This window comes from Corvus cornix, chromosome 2, assembly GCF_000738735.6.
Source record: "Corvus cornix cornix isolate S_Up_H32 chromosome 2, ASM73873v5, whole genome shotgun sequence".
In the NCBI taxonomy this organism is placed as follows: Eukaryota; Metazoa; Chordata; class Aves; order Passeriformes; family Corvidae; genus Corvus; species Corvus cornix.
In genome coordinates, this window is record NC_046333.1 from 68,670,131 (window position 1) to 68,692,606 (window position 22,476).

The 22,476-nt window shown below is 44.8% G+C and overlaps 1 protein-coding gene across 2 annotated transcripts in view; it reads left to right on the forward strand.

Moving 5' to 3' along the window:
- Window positions 1-4,015: 4,015 nt before the first annotated feature.
- The window catches only part of SLC22A23 (solute carrier family 22 member 23), a 109,756-nt gene continuing 91,295 nt past the window's right edge, over window positions 4,016-22,476 (forward strand). The window contains exons 1-2 of one of the 2 annotated variants that reach the window (XM_010411286.4): window positions 4,016-5,475; window positions 22,133-22,236. In XM_010411286.4, the coding sequence (XP_010409588.3) occupies window positions 4,945-5,475; window positions 22,133-22,236 (635 nt within the window). In that variant the 5' untranslated portion in view covers window positions 4,016-4,944. The remainder of the gene's footprint in view (window positions 5,476-22,132; window positions 22,237-22,476) is intronic. The other variant, XM_010411285.4, reaches the window with a different exon arrangement.

Here is a 22,476-nt window from a genome sequence, read left to right on the forward strand (position 1 = left end):
TAATGCTATGAAGGCACCATGCTTTTCTCCAGTATATAAATAGTCTTCATTCCAATAGGTAAGTTTATTAATCAAACTCTGTACCAAGTAGTTTTGGTTTATTACACTGTCATAATTTCACCTCTGCAGTAGAGGATTCCTTTAGACAAAAAAGGCAATGAAGCATGCATCCCATAAAGCAATAAAATATAGCTACGGTTGTTGCTATGGAATGAAGTTGCTGCAAATTCCACATAAACCAGGAATTTATGCCAGGAGTTCTTCAAAGTACTGTGGCTGGCCTTCCAAGAATGTGAAAATATTAACGCCAAGGGAGCTTGATTTTTTTTTTTCCCTTCCTTTGTGTAAACATGATAATATTTCTCTGGGTCCTGGCTTGAAGCCCTCTTGAGCTGCAGTGGGTGCCAACAGACAGGATGTTTGTTCTGCAACAGGAGGCTTGCTCTGCAATAGGGCAATCAAACTGCTCCTGTCAGGCCATAGTCACCTTCTCTTCCTCCACCCCAAACTGTTGATGACCCAGGTCATAATGGTACACAATTTTTCTAATAAAGCTCAATGAAAGTGGATAAAATCAGCCAAAATACATTGATTCATTCTCTTCTTTAATGCAACTTATCTTTTAAACTGTATCTTTTCGTAGAAGGATTACCCCAAAGATCCTGTTTCTTCTCTCTGAGGTCAAAGAGCCACTGTTGGAGAAACCTTGCTTGATCACAAAATGTAGCTCCTCATGAAGCCTTGCTCAGGAGAGAGAGTCTTGATGCTTAACTTCAGCATTTGTTCACGTGCAGTTTCTACCAGACAGCTGGAATATTCCTTTCAAACATTTTTCATGTCCTCATTTAAACTAAAACCAGTTTTCACAGGAATATGTAAAGGCATTTCTCTTATTTGAAACATATTTTCCATAAAGTTTTGCTTTGATACTAGTTATTTCATTAAAAATTTATTTCTTAGTTCTTAGATATGTGTTTTCTTTCCTCTTTTGTCTACAACTTTCTTCTACTTACAAACAGTCTCTTGAGGATCACTGTTTCAAGGGCAGAACTCCTACTATGTAAAAATATGTAACCCTCAGGAATATGCTATCTTTGAAATTTTTCAGTTCCAAACAAAAACTCAGGATGTAGAAGCAGCCCAGAAAACGTGTTTGGGATGAAAATGTTTGATCAGCTTGAGTAAGGGTTGTAACCTCTCATTACAGGCTTTTCATTGTACTGTATGATTTTGTTCTCTTTCTACAGATCTACTACACCTACTTGCTTCTCTAAGGGCTCTTCTTTTCCTTCCCATCTCTTCCCAGTTTTCAATTCTTTGCTTTCTTCAGTCAAATTTCTCTTTCCTCAGAACTTCAACTCGAGACCTCCACTCCTAAAGTTCTCTTCCCCTCAACATTTCTCTCTGCCAGTCCCAAGCCATGATGAAGCCTTTTCCCCTCTGTGGGAAAAGACAGTGAGTGGTAGCTGGGAGTTTCTAGAAGACCTGCCACAAATGATCCAGTTGCAGAAGAAATTTCGCAATGTTAGGAAGCAAGCAATTGGGCTAATCATGAGCTCACAAAAAGCAAGCACAGAGAAAGCAGATCAGGTTTCCATGGGATGAGTGCAAAGTGCTGCTCAGCAAGAATAGGTAAGGACAAACACACCAAAAAAAAGCCAATACAACAAATAAAACTTAACTAGCAAGAGTATCCCAAGTAATGAGAAATCGTTTCATAAGTACATCAGTGGTAAGAGGAAGTCAAAAGCAAGTGGATTACTCATCAGAGAGAGAAAGCTATTGACTGATGCCGGAGAAGACTCAGACTGTCTCAGGCCTTCTTTGCACCAGTCTTGGCTAAAAGAGGTCACTTGTGATCAGGTGACTGACATAATACACATTAATGACAAGGGAATAAGGCTTCAGCCCACACCGGGGCAGAGCCAGTTACTAGAGTACTTAGGTAACCTAGAGATGTTCAAACCAACAGTCTGGCTGCACTTCATGCCAGGGTAGTGAAGGAAGTGGCTCAAACAGCATTGGAAACACTAGTAGTTCTCTCTGAGAATCCAGAGAAGATGGCCAAGAAATAAGCAAACTGATGTCTGTCTTTAAAGGTGGCATTTGAAAATAAATAAATAAGCCAGATTTTCGCCCCTACTAGAAAGCATCTAGTACAAATAGACACACAATTTGTAAACAGGTAGAAGGAAACAATAGGATAAGCAACTATTAATACAAACTTGTCAACTAGAAACTGGAACAATCTGGCCAAATTTCCCTTGGCAATGAGGAGCAGACCATGTTATGGAAGAAGGGGGCATGGACTCTACTCATCTGTGCCTTGGTTAGGCTCTATGCATGTGCTTACGAGGAAGGGAGTTCAGTTTATTTGAAAAATTTGGGCAGGGGGTATGAAAGTTTGTAAACAGCAGTTGTCAGTGGTTTACAAGCAAGAGGGTTATAAATGCAATTCCAGTTCCAGGATGGTTCGTCTGCAGCCTTCAGAGCTGGCATTAATTGGGGAGCAATTGTGAACATATCAGAGGATGAGATAAGAATTCAAGGTAACACTAAGAAGTTGCTTGGAAAGCAAAGAACATGACTGAAAAGCAGTGAGAGGAGTTGTTTTTGCAAGCAGGGTTATCCCCTGCATGCACAGAGACTGGGGCACTGCTCAGCACAGGCTGCAGGCACCAGCAGAGGTGAGACCAGAGGAGAGCTGCAGGCAGTCAGGGGCCAAAGAGACTGCAGGAGAAGTGGACAAATTGCAGCTGGTCATCGTAAAGAAAACATGGCACAGGGAGGTGATGGCAGCCATCAGATGTAAAAGGACACTGCAACACAGAAAGAGGAGACTTTCCTTGGCAGAGACCACCACATTCACATTTCAGTAAGGAATATTCATAGAGGAGGATGAAGTGTCACCTGGAGAGGCTGTAGGCCCTCTGAAGTACTGAGTGTTCCTCAGAGCAGAACTGAGGGAAGCCCCACAAAAGGGACACAGAGACACACTGAAGTGGTGTAGATGCAAAACTGGTGTCCTCTGTAAGACAAGGAGCTAAAGGGGGATAGATTTAAGGCATTAATGATGTACAATAACTTGCTAGCAGAGACCAGATCAAGTAAATGAAGTTACATCAACAACTGGCTCTTCCATTTATATTTGGCAATGACACCCATCCTCTTCTAATGCACACAGGCATTTTCTGTTCACTAGCTGTGTTCATGTGTACAAGCATATATTGATCTGTTTTCTCTCCTTCCTTTCTTACAAAGGAAAAAATAACCGCACAGTTCAGTAATGCACAGGCTGTGCTCCACGATGAAAATAGTCTGAGGCACTTACACGCTAAAGTAAATTTAGCTTAACATAAAAATAACCTTCACAAATTTTAAATGCCTGTTTTACAATTAACGTCAGGTGCTAACAGGATATAATTTTCTTCAAAGTGTGTACTAATGTGACAGGCTGACTGAAGCGATGCAGGCACGTCTCCTCGCAGCCATCTAGGCCTCAGAAATGCCCCCTTCACCTTTCGGTTCTTCCCTCCAAGTCTCGTCCTTTCTTCAGCCACAGGGTGTTCCTGCGGCTCGGCGATGCGGTGCGCTCCCGCCCAGCCCGCTGCAGCCGCGCTGCGTTATTAAAGGCACATATACCGTGTAAATAATTGATACGGACCTAGCGCGCTGTGGAGCGGGAGCGCCGCCGTCGCCGTCGCTGCCACGGCCGCGGCCGCCGCCTCCGCCTCCTCCTCCTCCTCCTCCCCCAGCCCTCGCCCTGCCCGCTCCGCCGCCCTACCTGCCCCGGCCCGCCGGAGCGCAGCGCGGCCGCGGGGCGGCGCGGAGCCCCCGCGAAGCCGCCCCGCGCCCTCCCCGCCCCGCGGCGCCGTCCCGCCCCCGGCGGCGGCGGGTCCCTGGCGGGGGGGCCGGGCCGGGCCGGGCCGGCGGCGTGGTGGGAGCAGGTGCGGCCGCCAGGCACCGCGGGGGCAGAGCGGGCGGCGGTGGCGCCGGCGCCGGGCCGGCAGGTGGGGGCTGCCGGGAGGCGGAGGGCGAGGAGCCGGGCGGGTTTGCCTGTCCGCCTCCGGAGGTGCGGCCGGCGGCACGGCGCGGCGAGCGGGCTGCCGCGGGAGGCGTACGGCGGCGGCAGCAGCGGTGGCGGCGGTGGTGTCCGCATCCGCAGCCCGGGCCGCGGAGGGGTCGGCGGGGCCCCTTGCTGCAGAGCCAGATGTGCGGGACGCGGGGCTGCGAGGGGTCGGCGGGGAGGTGCTGGGGCTGCCGCCGCCGCTGCTGCCGCGACCGGGGGGGAGCCCTTAGCTGTGCGGGAAGTGGGAAAGCCGTGTCGGGAGCTGTTATTTTCTTCTCCTCCTTCCTTTGCCTTCCCTCTTGTCCCTCCTCCCCCTCCTCACCAAAACCGGGAGAGGAGGCGTGTTCGGTGCCTTGCTGCACCGGTTTTGCTTGGTTTGTTGTTGCAGGGCTTGGTTCGCGGGGTGGCTGGTTTCTCTCTTTTTTTCTCTTTTCTCTTCCAACCTCCCCGCCTTCTCCCTCCTCTCCTTTGGCCCATTGCATGCTCGGATCCGGCTGGATCCTTCCTTTTATTTTCGGCGGTGCCTCTCGGAAGGGGGAAGGGAGAGCTGGGATGAGTGCAGCTTGACGCACAGGCGAGGAGAGGGGGGGCACCGCCGGCAGCTGCAGCGGTTTCGTGGCCGCAGGGTGCGGGTGAGGAACGGAGCGAGCGAGGGGCTCCCTCGGTGCCTCCCCCTTTCTTCGCCCCTGTCCTTCTTCCCCTCCTCCCTCTCTCCCTCCCCCATCGGTCTCCTGCCGGTCCGGCTGGGAGCGTGTGTGCAATATCTTACGTTGCAAGGTGTGTGTGTGCGTGAGCGGAGCAGAGGGAGGGAAGGACTCGCGAGGGAGCCGGGGCTGCCCCGGCCCCCCCCTATGTGAGCCTCCCCGGGCGGCTGGATGGCGATAGACCGACGCCGTGAGGCGGGCGGCGGGGGCCGGCCGCTGCCGGAGGAGAACGGCTCGGTGCCGGGGGCCGTGGGGGGGGGCGCCGCCGCCCCCTCGGGGCCGCCCCCCGCCAACGCCGCCGGGGCCGAGATCCAGGCGGTGCCGGTGCCGCCGCCCGCCGCCGCCTGCAGCCCGCTGCTCCTCGACTATGACGGCTCGGTGCTACCCTTTCTTGGGGGGCTGGGCGGCCGGTACCAGCGGACCCTGGTGCTGCTCACCTGGGTCCCGGCTCTCGTCATCGGCTTCAGCAAGTTCTCGGACTCCTTCCTCCTGGACCAGCCCGATTTCTGGTGCCGGGAGGCGGACGGGCAGGGCAACTGGAGCGGGACCCTGGCGCCTATCCACGCCAACCACAGCGGCAACGGGAGCATCTTCCCGCCGCCCGTGCTGCCCACCCCTGCGGGGGGCAACGCCAGCGAGTGCGGCTGCCGCGAGTGGCACTACCGCATCAGAGCCGGCCTCGTCCAAAACGTCGTGAGCAAGGTGAGAAAGGCGACTTCCCTCGGCCCCCCTCCTTGTCCAGCCCTCGCGGACCCTCTCGGCACTCGCTCTTTTCCAATGCAAGGGGAGTAGCTGGACACGATACGGATCTGTCCTTGCGTGCTGTAGCTGGGTCAGTCACGTCCCCGTGGGTTACCCTTCCACCAGGAGAAAATAAATCCCACATCCGCGCAGCCCTTTCCGTCCCTGAGTGTCACACCAGGTGTCCAGCCTCTGGACTTGTACCCGCACACTGCAGCACTAAGCTGCAAAGTTATGTCCTGAAATGGGATCCTGTGTGTCTCCTTGGGTTCCTGGTACTGTCCTGCTCCCTCTGGGTGTCTGTGGGAAAGATGCTGTAGGCATGTGCCCAAGCTGATAAGGGGAAAGTGTTGCGGAGAGGGCTCCAGCTGATCTTTGTGCAAGTATACTAAAGCAGCCCTACACATCAAAAACCAGGTTGATTTTTGGGGAAGCTGAAGAAATGGTGACTGTTCTGAGTAAAATAAGACAAAGTTCTCATGAATTCTTCCGGTTTTGTACTTATTCTCTTGAAAACTGTTTTGGCAGAGCAGTTAAAGAAATGTCTCACACAAGTTGTTTTACTCCAGAGGCGGAAAGTGCATGCTGCTCTGTTTTGTGTTTCCTCATGCAATGGCTAAAGTGAAAAATTTCTAGTGAAGAGAATGTGTCACTTTCTGCTCTTGCTTCATGTTTGCTGAGTAGTGCATATTAAAAAAATCACCTCTCCTTTTCACCTGAAAGCTTTTTCTTGTTTATAATATTGGCCCTGTGAAAGCCCCGCTGGCTGCAGATGGGCGTTATTGATATTAGCCGGCAGCTGGAGCTCCTGGAAATGTAAAATGAAATGGTTACACCAGGGAAGTAGTTCCCTTAATCTCAAGACCCCCTCCTAAGGTCAGCAAAAATTACTTCCTGCCTGGAAGCAGTGTTTTGTCTTAGCTGTGTTTATCTAGTTGGGATAAAGAAACACAACAACAATCAGATGAACAGCATAATTGTGCTTTAGTCAGCCAGCACACACTTAGATTGAATCATTGAAAATCATTTCAACTTCTCTTTGTGTCCCTTGAAAGAGTGTGCAACAGGGAAAAAGCAAATCCCTCAAAACCTTGAACCCAGAATGGATTAAAAAGGGAGGTAACCCAGCTACACTCGTTTCATGAGAGAAACACAGGCACATGGTGGGTGTGAATGGTTTGTGACACAGAAATACGTAAGAAAATTAGATATTTAAGAAAATCAGATTTTCTTGTTTACATCCAGAGACTGAGCTATTCATATTTTTTGGAATTTAACACTGAAGTTTTAGCATGAAAAAAATTATGTTGAAATATTTTCTTTTAGTCTGAACTTTAAAATTTTTTTTTGAAATATTTGAATCTTTTGAAGGTCATTGTCAAGTTGGCCACAAAAGGTCAAGGGAGAGTTAGTTTGCTGTCTTGCATGCTTCTTTAGAGACAATAAAAAAAGTGTTCTTTGGAAGAACTTGCGGTAAAGGGCAGATCAATTTTAAGGGATAAACAAACATCTGTGGCCCCTGCTGTCTTGTTTTCTATTAGAAAGAATAATAATCATCTTTTGAGACTATGGGTTTTTCCAGTGTGGACTTTTTATTTTTATTGTATGTTCACTTCCAAAAACCTGCCAGCTTTTTTGCTTTGATTTGTAATCCCATGTAATTATAATTAGGTTGTTTTCTCGGGGTCAGGATTCCTCCTTAGTTTGTACTTTGGTTTTGTTTTGGGGGTTTTCTGGGTGGGTGTGCTTCCTGTTTTTATTCTAATGAAGAAAGAGAGGAAAAACCCAGACAGAACATCAGCATAGCTTGATTTGGACTTCATTTCTTATCAATCCCCAGGAGCTCTGATACTGTGGGAGCAATTCTTGTAACTGCTGACTCCTCTTACATGCATCTCACTGTCCTTTGTGAGAAAGAGCTGCTCTGCATGAATTCAAGAGACTGGATGTTTAGATACCCTTAACTCTCCTCAAAAATACATTTGTTTCTGTAATGTATTATGCAATGTTCTCATCTTTCTAAATAGAGTTTTATTAAATCTTAGTCTAATATATGCTCATCTGTGTAGTAGCCAGGGGTTATATTGAAATATCATAAAGAGAGCCAAAAGTATATTAATAAAAAATGTACTTTGTTTGGCAAGTAAATCCTCTTGTACTTATCTTCAGTGGTCTGAGCTAATAGCTGCTGGATGCTCCATCATTGCTTTGTCTTCAGAAACAATGAAACAATTCTGGTTATTTAGCACAAAGCATATTTGACGTATGTGCGTATGAGACATCACTGTTCCCCCTATTCCTCAGGAGCAGGATAGCTGTCCTTAACTGTGTTAAATTCCGCTGTCTCCATAGCCTCTCTTCTAATGGTACACCCTTCATCAGATGCTGTGCCCCTGTCCAGGCTTTCTCAGGTCTCCCTTTCCCAGTGCTCATTTTCTCCCAGCCTGTGTCATGCTTGGGATTGATGGAGTGGAGGTCTTGCTGTTTCCAGCCCTTCTCATTGCTTTGTTTAGCCCCGGTTCTTTTTGAGTGTTTGCTGCAGCCAGGGGTGGTCTTGTGCCTTCCTTGAAGACTGGCATTGCTGTGTTAGACGCTGTCATTATCCTGACCTCCTTGACTGAGTCACTGGGAACGGTGCTTTTTATAGTGCTGCCAGTCATTAGAACTGGAATTGGTAATAAAGGACATAGCGCTTATTATTTAACACTGCTGAAATGCATGTAGTGAAGAGGTCAGATGCATAATTTAACCACAGGGATTCCAGTGGCCATGTTAAATCACCCTTCTGAGCTAATGTCCTGACTTGGCACATAAATCTTGGTCTTTAGCTTGGTTTCTACATAAATATCTTCCCAAAGCACAATTCACTTGTAAGGCTTTTTCACTCCTAAGTGGTTCTTTGAAGATTTTAATTTATTCTTTATCACAGTATCAACAACACCATACTGCTATAAAGAGAGTGCACGTGTATTTCTTGAGAGGTACATCCTAAACTAGCGTTTAGGCAAAATGCTAGTTAAAACAAAAAAGTCTTTTTAATAGTCCATGTATCTCACCAGTGTCCAAAGGAAAAATGCTGAGAAATACCCGTTTTATTTTTTTTCTGTGGAGAAACCTGAGATCTCCTTTTAGCCGTTTGCAAAGTGGTGCTTCAGGTAAATGATTAGCATAACACAATGAGCAACATAATGACAACTAAATACACATAGCCATGAAGCTTAGCAGGAAGTTGGGCTCTGTGTGCTCAGCAGGGACTTTTCTAACTCTCTCATTAACTTCTGTAGTGCCTGCATCTTCTGACCATCTGCAAAGCCAGCTGTTATCTTGGGACAACGTTTTCATGGACGCTCTTAGTTACAGGATTGATGGTTGTTGGTTTTTCCCCTCCGTTACTAGGATGACCTGTCCTCTGTGTTTGATTGCATTAAGTGGTGGGGTTGTTTGTTGTTCTGCATGATGATTTGTATAATGGAGACCAAAAGCTGGTGATGGGCAAGGACTGGGCTTGATTAGATTGCAGAGGTTGATGGCACAGCATCCTTCTGTGTGCACTTGCAACATTCCAGATCGTTCCACCTCTTGGGGTTGGCATAAGAGGGAAGTGGTTAGTTGAAGGCTGCATTTTAATCACTCAGAGCAATTATGTAATAATATTTCATGTCTAGTCACAAGGGAATTCCTGTTGTGGCTGCTTTTATGCTCCAGATGCCTTGTTTTCCTGCAATACTGTTCGCTTGGCTCTCAACTTCCCACTTGATTTGGTTTGAGTCATCTTCCTTCCAAAGTAACATGGCAATCATTTTACCTATTTGCCACAGCTTCAAACATTCTCATGCCAGTTTGGCTGAGCCTCTAGAAAATTGTCCCTGCCAAAAAAAGCAGAGCTGAAGTCAGAAGAGCCAAGTGGTCCAGGAGCAATGATGTCTTGGTGAACATGGATTGGTTGGATCTGTGACTGGTGCTCTTTGCTCCTGCAAGGGGAGATGCCCGTGCTCTCCCAGTCTTCCTTCTCCTTGGTTTTGTTGCAGTTCTGGCACTTTTCTGGGCACACCTTCATCTGATTCAGCTTGTCAGCCTGGTAGAAAACTTCCTCTTAAAAGAAATGTTTTCTTCTTTTCCTGAGTGTTCTACTGGGTGCATAACATTTGCTTTAGTCTGTGGTGTTGTCTTGTGGGATTATTGCAGGTATCCTCAAGTAGCCAGAAATGATAAAACAAACAAATTTCTTTGTGATAATAGTTATGATAAATTTGGCACAGCTGGCAGAATATTTTTTGGGGTAGAGGATACGTGTACATTTTAAAGGGGCTGTCAGAATATAATTATTAATTACTTTGAAGAGATCACTCTGACAAGGTCCTTCCCAAAATAAGAACTGTTCCACCCTTATCTCCTCACATTTGTGCCTGTAATTTCATTTGTTTTCTATGTATTCTCCAGTTGGCTGGTCTCTACAAAGAGACTTTAGAAATGCTGGTGCTTCTTTTTTTTTTTTTCCCCTGTAACTGACAGGATTTGTCTTGTCAGTGTTAGTTCCTGGCTGACTGGCTTCTACCTAGTCCCAAATCAATGAAAACCTTGAGTTATTGTACCCACTGTGATAGTTGGGTCAGAAGTGGCAATATTGAAGCTACTACATCACTTTGTTTCCACTGAACAGATTGAAGGGGATGTAGGGACCTGAAAGGCAGATACCTGCAATGGGCAGAAAGTCTATTCTAAATTTCTTTCAGCCAAAGCTTTGGAATGGCTCTCAGCTTCTAATGGGTGCTGAAGGGGTCAACAAGTCCTTGTGGTCAGAGGTATCCAGAAATACTGCCAGACCAGAGCAAATGTCTACTGCTATTTTATTTCATGTCTTCCTCAGCCATATGAGAGATCCCAAACTTTTTTTTCTTCTTCCCTCTGCGAGTTAGCTGATAAAGAGTCTGTGTACTGCTCTAAGCCTTTGCAGACTTGAAAAATCTTTTTGTTGAAGAGGAAGCAAAGGGGAGCTGTTGGCTTGTCCTCCTGCAGCTGCCTTGAGGCCTGCTTGCACACACTGAGTGTGGTGATGGAGTCTCCCGATTATCAGGGTGCTAGCGAACAACACCCTGAAAGAACAGGGTGAATTTCTGGCTGAGTGGCATCAAGGAAGGGGATGGCTGTTTTGGCAGCAGCACATGCAACTTCCCATGTGAAGAACTGTCCTCTGCCTGCAAACAGTAAATAATCTGATGTTTGAAATAACCAAGTATGATATCACAAGGCTTCTTGTTTAGTGAGCCTAGCTACTGGTTTTACATATTTGGGGGTGCTATGTACTGGCCAAAGTATTTTGAATCAGTTGGTCTAGAAAACAGAGACTGGATTAAGACTGATACTGACATCAGAACACAGGTAGTGTTAGGGTTTTCGTCTGGCATGGATTCTTTTTCACTACAGGAAATGTATGTAGAGTTCATGTTTATTATCACCCTTAAGATAAAGCGTCTCAGTTACAGGAATCTGATTTCAGCTTACCATAAATAGTTTGTAGCACTGCTAGAACTAACAATGATCCTCCAGAAAGGTAATTCCATATTGAAATCTTTTAAAGACATTCTCAGCTTTCCAAAGCTTGCTATTGAGCCTTTCATATCAGTAATTTTTTCTGCATATGTCAAACAACTGCCTTTTTTTTTTTTTTTCTAGCCTCCTGGATGGACATGATGTTTGAAATGCATGGGGTTCTGTTTGTTTTTGTTTCCACTCCCTAATACATCCTGTATCTCTGTCACATAATTTAAATATGCCGACCCTGCCCATGTTGTGACAGAAGTTGCTGGCTGTGGTGGATGTTTACCAGCTGTGCAGGCAGACTAACCCCAAATTTCTGAAGTGCACTAACAGTTTTACCTCTTCTTACCCTGGCTACAAGACTGCAATTATAAAAGGTGACCTCGTGGTTTTTTAGAGCATTTGTCAAAGGAAGGGACTGGCACTCAAGAAGGCATGTAATTTGGAGCCAGTTCTGATGGTAATGTTGAGATGAGGCTTACAGGACAGCCAAACTTCAGGGGTTCACTTCTTACTGAAACAATGTCTGGAATAACATGAGATTTATGATTTTCTTGAAGTTCGAAACTTTGGTTGTACTAATGGTGAAAAGTCTTAAATTAAATCTTTCCAAATCAGTTCTAGAGAGCTGCTAAATTTAGAAAATGCTGAAAGAGATTAAGTGCTTTTGTGTACCTCATCTGTTGTTTTCTCTATCAGTCTATTTTTTCCCGCCTACCTGGCATCCCTGCTCAGGACAGTTACTCTCACTCCCTCCCTTTCATACTCCTTCCTCTTCCCGCTCTTCTTCAGCGCAGCCAGACTGGCGCTGGCTTACCCGCAAGTAACTGTGGAATTAATTAGGCTGAGATCTTGCTACAGAACAAAGGACTGGGGTTTGCTGCAGACAGTGTGTAGAAGATCAGAGTAGCCTGTTGTAGGAATACGCTGCAGCTTTGCAGCAGTGCTGAAGTGTTCAGTTCTTGCACCGAATTCCATCAAAACCGCTTCTCTCAGGTTTTGGTCACCTCGACTCAAGTGTGTGCTTAACTCTTGTAACGTAATTTATTTTTCTATTTTTTACCAGCTGACTTTTGACAGCAGATGACTTTGTGTGCATTCTGAATACCATTTTAAAGTCAAGGGGGAAGGAAGGAACCTGAAGGAGGGAGAAAAGAGTTTCAACACCCTTTCAATCCATGTCATATGGGTGTGTTGCAGAGGCTTCCAGGCAAACCTCATTTCAGTGTCTGATAACTGCTCAGCGCTACTGAACTGCACTGGTCCACACCCAGTATGGGTGCTGGGGAGCCTGCCCCCACACCAGCCTGTAAAAACTGGCAGGCAACAGGAATTAATATGGGTGTTGAGTTGTTCCTGCTGATCCAGGCCATGTCATACCTTCTGGGAACACGCAATAGGTTTGTAGCTATTCCCACGAAGAAGGATCAGTGCTGTGCTTGGTGTGACTTGCATGCTTGGGTTGGAACCTCCTGCCTGTCCTGTGAGCTGATGAGGGGAGGATAAACGTGCTCTGGGCATGATGGGCTGAATAGGGAATTTTACTGTGTAGTACAAGGCTTTGTTGGGGTTTTTTATTTTTTCTTATAATCTGGGAGAGCCCCAATTGCCAGTTGTTATACTGAAACACAAGAACAAAAGATTAGATAAGTGGATGTATCCTGATACTCATTTCTGGGATGCCTGTCTAGATCCCCAAGGAGCAAAGCTGTGAGAATCAGGAATGCTGCTTGTGAAATGCAGGGAAGTGGTATGTTCACCTTCTCCAGCAGCAAGTGATTTATAGTTACCCTTGTGCATTGTTTTCAGAGCAGGGTGGTCTGGTTCCCTAAAAAAGGTTCTTTGCCTCCAGACAGCGGTGGAGGAATTCGTTTTGGCCCAAGTACGGTCTCCCTGCTATTCTACAGCACTCTGGAGCTGCCTGCTTTCCCCCTGGCCTTCAGGCCAAAGTCCATGAACACGCAGACAGTGTTGCAATGTCCATCCTACAAATATTATTAAGGATAGGGACTGTACATTAAACTGTAAGACCTTTCCCCTGCTGTGTCTTCCAGGGCTGTGTAAAACTTTTTCTGCTTGAACAATACAAGCTTGACAGACCAGTTTCACCTTCTGATTTGTGAAACAAGTGGAATATTTTTCTCCCTTCATCTCTACCCTTAATATTTATTTAGATCTGAATTAATACCAGACCCTGGGGTTTTTTTCCCCTCTCCTTTTCTTCTTGCCTGAGTTGCAATAGCCATAGTTTGCAAATGATGAGAGGGCAAGGTCACGGCAGCAATAATTGCATGTCAGAGTTGAGGCGTCTGATCTTTTTATCTAAGGTGGCAAGTATTTCTCATGAGCAATGACTTTCTTCTCTTGCCTACTGCTTTACCCTTCTCCATTTCAGAGTTTTATGCCATGCTTGACATTTTCTCTTTTTTTCCCCCCCAGGATTTACAAAAGCCCAACAAACAGTGAACTAGGTTTTGCCATGTCAGCCCTCTCAAGCCTGCAACATGTTCTGTGCATGCATGTTTTGGCAGCCTGAAAAATACCAGTCCACAAAGTATTGGCTTATTCTTGATAATGAGATGATAGTGGATGTTAATATTTAACTACAATGTTGCAGAGGTTTTTTATGTGTGGCTTCTATTTACAGTGCTTAGACCAGTTCTAAATACAAATTTGACAGCTAGTTTAACTTTTTTAGTCTGGTTGCGATGTCAGTCCCAGCACAAAATACTTCTTCCAGAATAAAGGTGGCTGTCAGCTGAAAACTGAGGAATGGAACACAAATGACACTTTCCAGTGTGTGCATCTCAATTCTAGGGATGGGCGTGGTTGCTCAATGGTCTTTTCATGCAGCCAGAGGGAGGCAAACAGCTGCAAGGTCTTACAGCAAAGACTAGATTTAAAATTAAAGTCAGTTTTGTGGCAAAATCTTCTAATCATGTCAGAATACATGTAGAAAAGTTACTTAGTTGCAGCGCAGAGATGTAAAACTGATGGTGAAATATCCTGATGCTGTGCTGTGAAACATTGTTAATATAGTGTTACGAATACTGTGCAGGAAAGCTGCAAGCAAGATTTTGTATCACCCAGCTCTTTGATGTTAGATGACATTATGGAGTTGGGAAAAACTAAGCAGATCACATAAGCTGAGAAACAAGTTAGTTGACTAATCTGTGGAGGGTGAAGGCTGGAAAAGATCTAAATGTCTCAGAATAAATGGAACTCCTACTGAAAATAAAAGAAGTAGTGATGGAGAAGTGGGTGGTACTTGGATGCTACTAAAGTTGGTTTAATCATATTGAGTATTCAGAAGATTGTCATATGATTAACAAATAATATTTTAATTGTTAGCATATTAGCAATTATTATTTACTTAGCAAACTTCCTTCTTCCCTCTCCCAGGGGGGAGAAGAAACAAATCTGTGATGAGGGCAAGTTTGAGAATAGAAGAGCTAATTGCTCCTGATGAAAGTGTGAAGTTGAAGGGTAGATGAAATTTTTCGGTTCTGCAGTGTTTCAGGTGGCATTATCTTGGGATTCTGTCAATGTGCCCATTGGAGAGCTTGGAAGGTCTTTTTTTGCTTATGGCATAGACTAAGGAACAATTTAGTGCAGAGCACTAAATGTAAAATCTTTTCCAAGTTAGTTTACTGGCATTGAAATGGAGTCAATAAGTGCCCTTTTGCATACTTGAAATTCTGAGCTTGTTTTGTGATTGCAGTGTTGCTTGAGCCTTCTCTTCCCACTGGGGATAGGGCCCTTAAAGGTAAGCCATGACTGAAAGGCTTTAGAAAGACCTTTCAGCTGCCTGAAAGGGGGGAATGGAGCCAGGTACATACTGTTCATGAGCAGGACAGCATCTCCCTGGGGGCATAGTGGGCACAGCCTGCTTACCCCGAGGTAATTCATGTAAGAGGCAGTGTGTCTCTGCGTCGCCAGTGTCAAGCAGCTCGAGGAAACATGTGCCTTAGGTTTCCCATTATGATGATGGAGCCAAAGGTTGCACACCAGGAGGAAGTGCTGTGTTCTGTATCAGTGTTCACTGCAATGTGCAGCACCGAGCCTTTGCGCTTTATTTTTAAGGCTGAAATACCAGACTAAAAAAAATATGCACTTAAAAAGTTAATGCAGAAATTACACAGCTACATCGTGTACATCAGAAAAGTGTGGTTTCGAAGGATGTATTTCAACACTTTAAACTATATTAAACTTCAGAAACCATTAAGGAAACTTGTGAAGTCCACAGTGATGCAGTCCTGTACCATCTTGTGGGGATGGAAACTTTTCATAGGTACATATTATGCTGCACAGTCTAATTATATCTTTCTTGGAAGACAGCTAAGCATGTGTCCCCTGGCTCACGTGCCACCCCCTTTTTCTCTCCCCACTCCTCTCCCTCCCCATGTCCCCAAAACCTTTGTCTTTGTGGTAGCATCAAAAGTAGTTTCTTTGCTTTACTTTTCAAATGGTGCATTGCCCAGGTGGTCAGTCATGTCCGCAGTTGAAGCAATCTGACAGTTTCTGTGTGCATGACCTTGTGTTCACTGTTCACAAGTCATTTTTCTGGGCTGCAGCTTTCCTTGCCAGGTGTCTGCTGTGGTCAAAAATGGATTCCTGGTTTCTGAGAATGAAAAGTACAGAAAATGGTGTTTCCACTGTAAGAAAAACAAATTGGATAAGAAGCTGAACCAAACAAGCCCTTGCATCTGTTGAGTTAGCAAACTCCAGTGTATGGGAATAGGGACCCCGGGTTTGTTAGGAATGGGAAGAAGGTAGATGTTGAGCTAAAGGTCGTACTGTGGTACCAACAACATTTCTCTTGACACCTGAGTAAAAGTTCTTGCAAATCTGGGTGATTATAAACCCCTCAATATACCAGTGTGTACTTGCTCAGTAAAAATTTTGTTTTGAAGTATTGAGGCTCTAAGCACTTAGGCTCTGGTCAGAAATTTTCAGCAAAAGCATCCACTTATGATAAAGCTGAACAATGTTAGATGTTCTTGGCTTTTAGAGGTCTAGCATCATACAGAGAGGAAGTAGCTTGAAAGTGAGGTGTTGACTGTGTGTTGGGTTGAGGCAATCCTGTGTAGGTGTGGTGTAGGCGTATTTGAGTGTCTGTTCAAAGAAAACAAACAACAAAAACTCTCAATAGCTGGTTTGTTGTTTTTCTTGCAAGCTGTGTTTTTAATGACTCTTCTGGTTTCCAGTCCACTTGTGTCTGATTAAAAACATAAGGAAAGCTGTAGTTTGGAGATGCTTGGTTCTGAATGTGGCTGGTTAAAAAAAGAGAAAGTTATTAATTTTTATACCTTCTTCTCAAGTCTTCCAGGGTTATTTCTGTTAGTTTTTTACTCTACTTAATGTTCTTATTTTCAAATGTGACCTTGATATTTCCACCCAGCTGATTGTACTGATGGTCACAAAAACGCCATGTGCTCTCAAGAACACTTTATTGACGCTTAAAATACAGATCAGAAGTGCTTTATCCAGCTGTGATCTCAAAAGAGAGGCATCCTTGCTCTGAACCCTGAATGCTCTCACATTGCCATGGCTGAGAAGATACAGAGAAGCCTGTGGCAGTAAACCCCACCCCCCCCCCAGCTTTAGGTGTTGCAGTTGGGCTGGAGCATCCCTCTGGGAGGCTTCTTTTGCAACCTCCCTTGTGTGGTTTTACTGCACACTTATTTTCTGTAGAGTTGAGCGTCACGCCACTTTCTGGATCTCATGCACTTTCTTTAAGATTAAATGCAGCCAGAGTGTCATCTTTGGCCAGAGGCTGAGCAAGGGAGGAGAGAAATGATGTCCTTTAGCAGTCTAGAGGGAAATCTTGGTACACTGGTGTCCTGTGGCTGTAATTATGAGTATTACTCAGATTATTCAGTTCTGTGAAAAGGAATTACTGGTAGGTATATTGTATTAGAACTACTGACTGCTTTGCTTTCCTATTTGTTTTGGGGCTTTTTTAATAGTGCTTGGTCTGCTGACTTGGAGCTTTTCCTCCAGGAAAACTGTTCTGGAGACTGTTCTGCCTTTCTTTACGTATATTTTATGAGAAACATAACTGTATTTTTTTATTATTTTTTTTCTTTTTAAAAGTAACTTTGGTTCAGGTTGTTGGGGTTTAAAAAAAAAAAACCACTCTAAGAGAATATGAAGGAATCATAAATTTAAAGTCTCACTGGATAAGGTATTTACAGAGAGGATGGCATCTACGTCTGTGCAGGGTAAATTGACAGGGTTTGGTTACAAAAAGGTGAAACAGGTAGGAGAGGAACAATGAAAGATGAGACCCAACACAATTCAGTGGTGAAGAATAGATTCTTATTTTCATTTATTGGTCCTAAAATCGTTACCTAATAAGCTGGCAAGCTGGTGGCTTTTCCCCAGGCAGGGTTTGGTGCTGCTGTGACAAGCTGTGGCATACATGATACATAGAGGACAGGGCTCCCCAAGTGGGGTCATAGGTGGTGTGGGAGGCATCAAGATGGAGTGTGTGAAGGCTGACATGGCAGCAGGTGCTGCCTGGCTGGGGAAGGACCAAGGCTGCAGCTTCATGCCTGGCTTAGGGCCTCCCAAGGCAGCAGCTCTGGTGATCTTCTGGTCTCAAATTGCTGAAACCGTTGCAGAGAGCAGTCACAACAGAGCTACAATCCACCTGGAGACAGTTTGGGGAATGGGGTGCTTTCTTTCAACTGCCATCTGGGCATTGATCATTGGAAGCAGACTGTGAACCCGCAGTGTGGGAAGAGGGGGTGTGTGTCCAGTTCCTCTCTCGTGGGCTTTTTGTGCCAGACTCTGGGTTAGCGTTTTACCAGAGCATCTCCCCTGTGTTCTCATTGCTCTTTTTTAGGACAGAAGGGTCTGCCTTGCACATCTCATGATATGGTGGTGAAGGTAGAACCAGCCAAATCCTCAATAGGTATCTTACCTTTTAGTAGTGGCTATTCAGTGTGCTTAGGTACCACAGACAGCATTATGGCCTCTGGAGGACAGGGGCTTTTGAGACAAGAGCCCTTAATTCAGACAGTTTGTGTTTGTAGTTAAAAACATGCAGCAGACTTTACTTTTATAATTTATAGCAGTGCAAACATTGATGCACCATGTGAGCCCTGTCCAGATGTCATCCCTCGTAAAGAAGTTACATGATGGTTACTATTTGGGTGTGTTACCTTTTGCCAGGTGTCTTCCCAAGCATGCCATGTTTTAAATAGTCCTCCATCTTGATGTGAATTATAGTGAGTCACAGCATGGGTGGTGACTTACTGATACCAGTTAAACATTAGGCTCCTGAAGGTGTGAATCCTTCAGTTTTGGCCAAAATGTGCTGTCACAACATGAAAAAACCACTTGCAATATATTTCACATCTTCATAGATGGCAAATTCTCTACATTGCTGTACTGCTATGAAAAAGAAGCTTTTGTTTTTTAATGTTTCTTTTCCACGAGCATATTTTATATACAGTTATTTTTGTTTTGGCGTAACAATACAGTTCTTTTTGTTTAGCAAGTCACTTCATCTGATCTCTTGTATTGGGAGGATGGATGGAGGACAGAAAGGCATACAAAACCCAGGGCCACACAGAGAAATCCCAGGGAAAGTTTAGTACCATCCTTTCTTCAGGGTCAGCACTGTGAACTCCCAAGTGGGATACCAGGCGATTCAGCCAGTGCAGTTTTAGGATTTAATGGTCTCCCTGCTTGTTACAGATTAATCTACCCTTTGCAAGATGTGATAGAGGATTACTGTCCAGTCTCCAGCCAAAACAATCTCCTAGTGCAGATTTACTTGGAGTGCCACTTGAACTATCATCAGCTCTGCCCACCCCAGTGTTATGTTCTGCAGGGCCATGGAAACCTGTCACTCCTTTCTCTGTGGAGAAAATCTGAGTGTCATCTTTGCAGGATGAAACTACTGGCACTTGGAGCAGGACCTGCCGTGGCCCTGGGCACAGCCATGTGTGGGCACATGTCAGCTCTGTTCTGCTCTGCTGACCCCAGGGGTGTGTAAGGGGAGAGGCAGCACCGATGTTGTATAATGGTTCCGGCTTTATTTCTAGCTCTTCAAAGCTGAGGCTTTTCCATGGGGAGGGGAAGGGGGAACACAGGTCTCAGGGAAAATTTCTGTGCTTTCAGCATGACAAAGCTCTGCTGGTTTGCTCTGCTGCTGTGTTAAGATGGGTGGGGATGATACATTCACTATTAAATATGTATTTTGTCCTATTAATGTCATCTTTACCTGATGCTGCTTTTGACTCCAGCATCCATTTTTCTTCTCTCTCCTTATTCTCGTCTCCCTTTGCAAGTTGAATGCCCTGGTGGCACCTACCACTGTCCTGCCAAATTTATTTTGGGTAACCGCTTCATGGTGAACTCTCTCTGGTTTGTGACAGCTGCCAGAGGAGAAACCAGGATGTAATTCAGCTCTTAGTACTGAGCAAGTAATTTGGGGTCGTGGCAGATTCTCCGGAATTGTGTGCTAAAGCAACTGTTGATGTATTTCACTATTTGTCTATTTACAAATTTGGAGGGTTTTGCAGAGGGAGATATTTTGGGAAGGTCAGGGTCTGTCAACACCCACATGAGTCTGCCCATGTGGGCTTGGGGGATCAGCTCTGATTTCTGCTGGCCTGCAATGAAGATTTAACAGAGGGCAGGAAAGGGCCAGATGCAGTGTTTGCAAGGAAATACATGTTTTTATTTTCAGAACAGCTGGGGAGTTGGACAATAGCCTCAAAAACTAACAAAGAAAGGATGACTTGCAGATAAGTTATCAAAAGGAGTGGGTGTGTTTTGGGCACCACTGAAGGACGAGCTGATAGACTGACTTTTCTCCTGCTTTTAAACTCTTAGTCTCTGTGCCAGTGTGCCAGAGGGGTTTGACATCTGTTGTCCTGGCCTGAAATTTCTCAACAGCCCTTCTTGAGATTTTGGCTCTTCCAACCACAAGCCTTTGCCTGTGTGTAATCTGGTACTGCATGTTCTCTGCCTGGGGCTTGTGTGATGGCCGGCTATCACTGGCTAGCAGTAGTAAGCTGTGGAAATGGAAAGGTACCAGGACATCTCATTTTTCTTTTTGCACTTGGAGGACACTACTGTCCCTCTGACATCAATTAATATAAAAATTAATGATTGTATTTTTAAATCTGTTCTCGTAAAAATATGACTGTTTTTAATAAACCTAATTTTTTATCTACAAACAAAAATGATTTCTCTGTTTTAAGCATCATACACCTTCTGGCTTGTGAAAATGAACCTGGAGAATTTTAAATCCTGCTTCTGCCTCAGATGTATCTTCCAAATTTTTTTGTGTTTGCAGCTTGTCTGGGCAGATATTTTTGTTTCCTAGCTGGAGATTGGTTCTAGAACTGCTAGTATTAGTGCATTTCCTCTGCTTGCTTCTGAAAAGTCAACATTTTTGGAGAGCAATTCACACTGCCTTGCTGAGTTGTTTGCTGCAAATTATTTACAGGTATTTGGTGGAAAAAATCCTTGCTCATAGTACTTGCTTATGGTTCTTTAGTGCCTCCAGTCTGTAGGGTGGAAGATGAGACATTCTATGTCCCAACTTCTACAAATCAGTGCAGTGGGGAACTCAAGATACATTTAACTTAAAAAGCCTGAGCCTGAAGGCTGGCACATTTCTTTTGGCCACAAAATTGCTATACCTCTTGGTGAGATGGCATATTGTAGTGAGGATATCTGTGGTGTTGGACCAGAGGAAGGCTGAGTCTTGCCTTGTTTGTGGAAGGGCTGCACATCATGGAAATGCTTAAAAGTGCAATGCACCTAATTGAACTCCTTTGAGGGAAGTTTTTTGAAGTTGGACCTGACTTTTAAAAATAAATTGCATACTTTGTGGTTTTGGCTATGAAACTTCAGTTACTGGTGTCAGAAGGGCTGCTACTATTACATTACACACAAACAGCCATTTATTCTGCAAAGTTTCAATTCTGGACTATCTGACTCTCCAAAGTTAGCTGTACTTACTTGTCATGAAATGTGTATGGCTGCCATTACCATCAATATTTGAACACTTCACAAACCATGGACAAACCTATCCTCTTACATTTATTCAAGGATATAATAGTAACTATCCACACTTTACACATAAGAAAGATTACGTTACATGTCTGAGGGCAAAGAGGATGCTGGGCTAAAGCCAGGAATGCAGTCTGGTTCTTCTGGTTTCCTCTGCCTCAGAGGAAAATGGCTAAGAGTTTAGGGAAGCCTCACTAGAAACCTTGTTTTCCTATCTTTCTCGTGGGAATGAGGCAGTGCCCTAGTGGCAGGTTGCCTGAAATGGTCCATTTCCCTTTTCTTTGGACAAAAACGTTAATTTCAGTATCAGCATAGCTTTATTGTCAAGGTTCAGATCCTGTCTGGTCTCTGAGCTGTGAAAAGTCACTGTGGGGCTGCTGTCCCAAGAAGTTGCACAGCTGCACTGGGATTTCCAGCTGCTCTGTCTGGCTCCATGCCAGGACTTGTCCTGACAAGCTGTGCCTTTATTTAGTCTTCATCCCCCTTCCACCACCTAGGGAAATCAAGATGCTTTTCAAAAGCAAAAGTGTCTTGACACTGTAAGAGCCTGGAGCAAATGGCCATTAAGGGTCTGTGGCAAAGCAGCTGCTTTTCCCTGCGTTTCCAAGCAGCCCTGAGGAGATTAATTGGAGCACTTGCTCTTAAATTGTCGGGCTTGCTGCTGGTGGGCTTCACGGGGCTCTGGTAATAGGTGTCTGGGGCTGCCATGGTGAGATGCTCCAGCAGCAGCAGTGATACTGCCAGTGCCTGCTGGCGATATCCCCTTAGGCTAAACTCCTGTGGCCTGGAGAGGGGGACACTAAAGTGTTGGATATTGTCATCTTATAGTTAAGGATCTGATAAAACTCACTGAGGTAAATGAGTCTTTGATTTGCTTCTTGGCATCTGGGATTTGACTTGAGGGGGAAAGCTTTCCTCTGCTATTTCCTTGCACTTGTGCTAGGATTGACATTGGGAAGAAACTCTACACTGTATTAGTATGTTTGAACACATCTGAGAAATGAATTTATTTTGGTTTATCTGTCTCTTTTTTTTCTTCCAGTGGGATCTTGTTTGTGATTCTGCCTGGAAAGTCCACATTGCGAAGTTCTCCCTGCTTGTAGGATTAATCTTCGGCCACTTGATAACAGGATGTATAGCCGACTGGTAAGTGAAAAATCTTTTAATACAATGTCAATAATAATAATAAATAACAGTATTAAATATTGTTTTGATTGCCATCCACTTTGTATTCATCAAGAACCTTTGCATAATGATTTTTGAGGTTCTGAAAGAACCATGATGGACAAACAGTGCAGAAGTGTGTTAATTGGACCTGAGTAACTTTTATCAAGCTAAGTAGCACAAACTATTTGATATTTGACTTACTTATTTCCAACTGACACA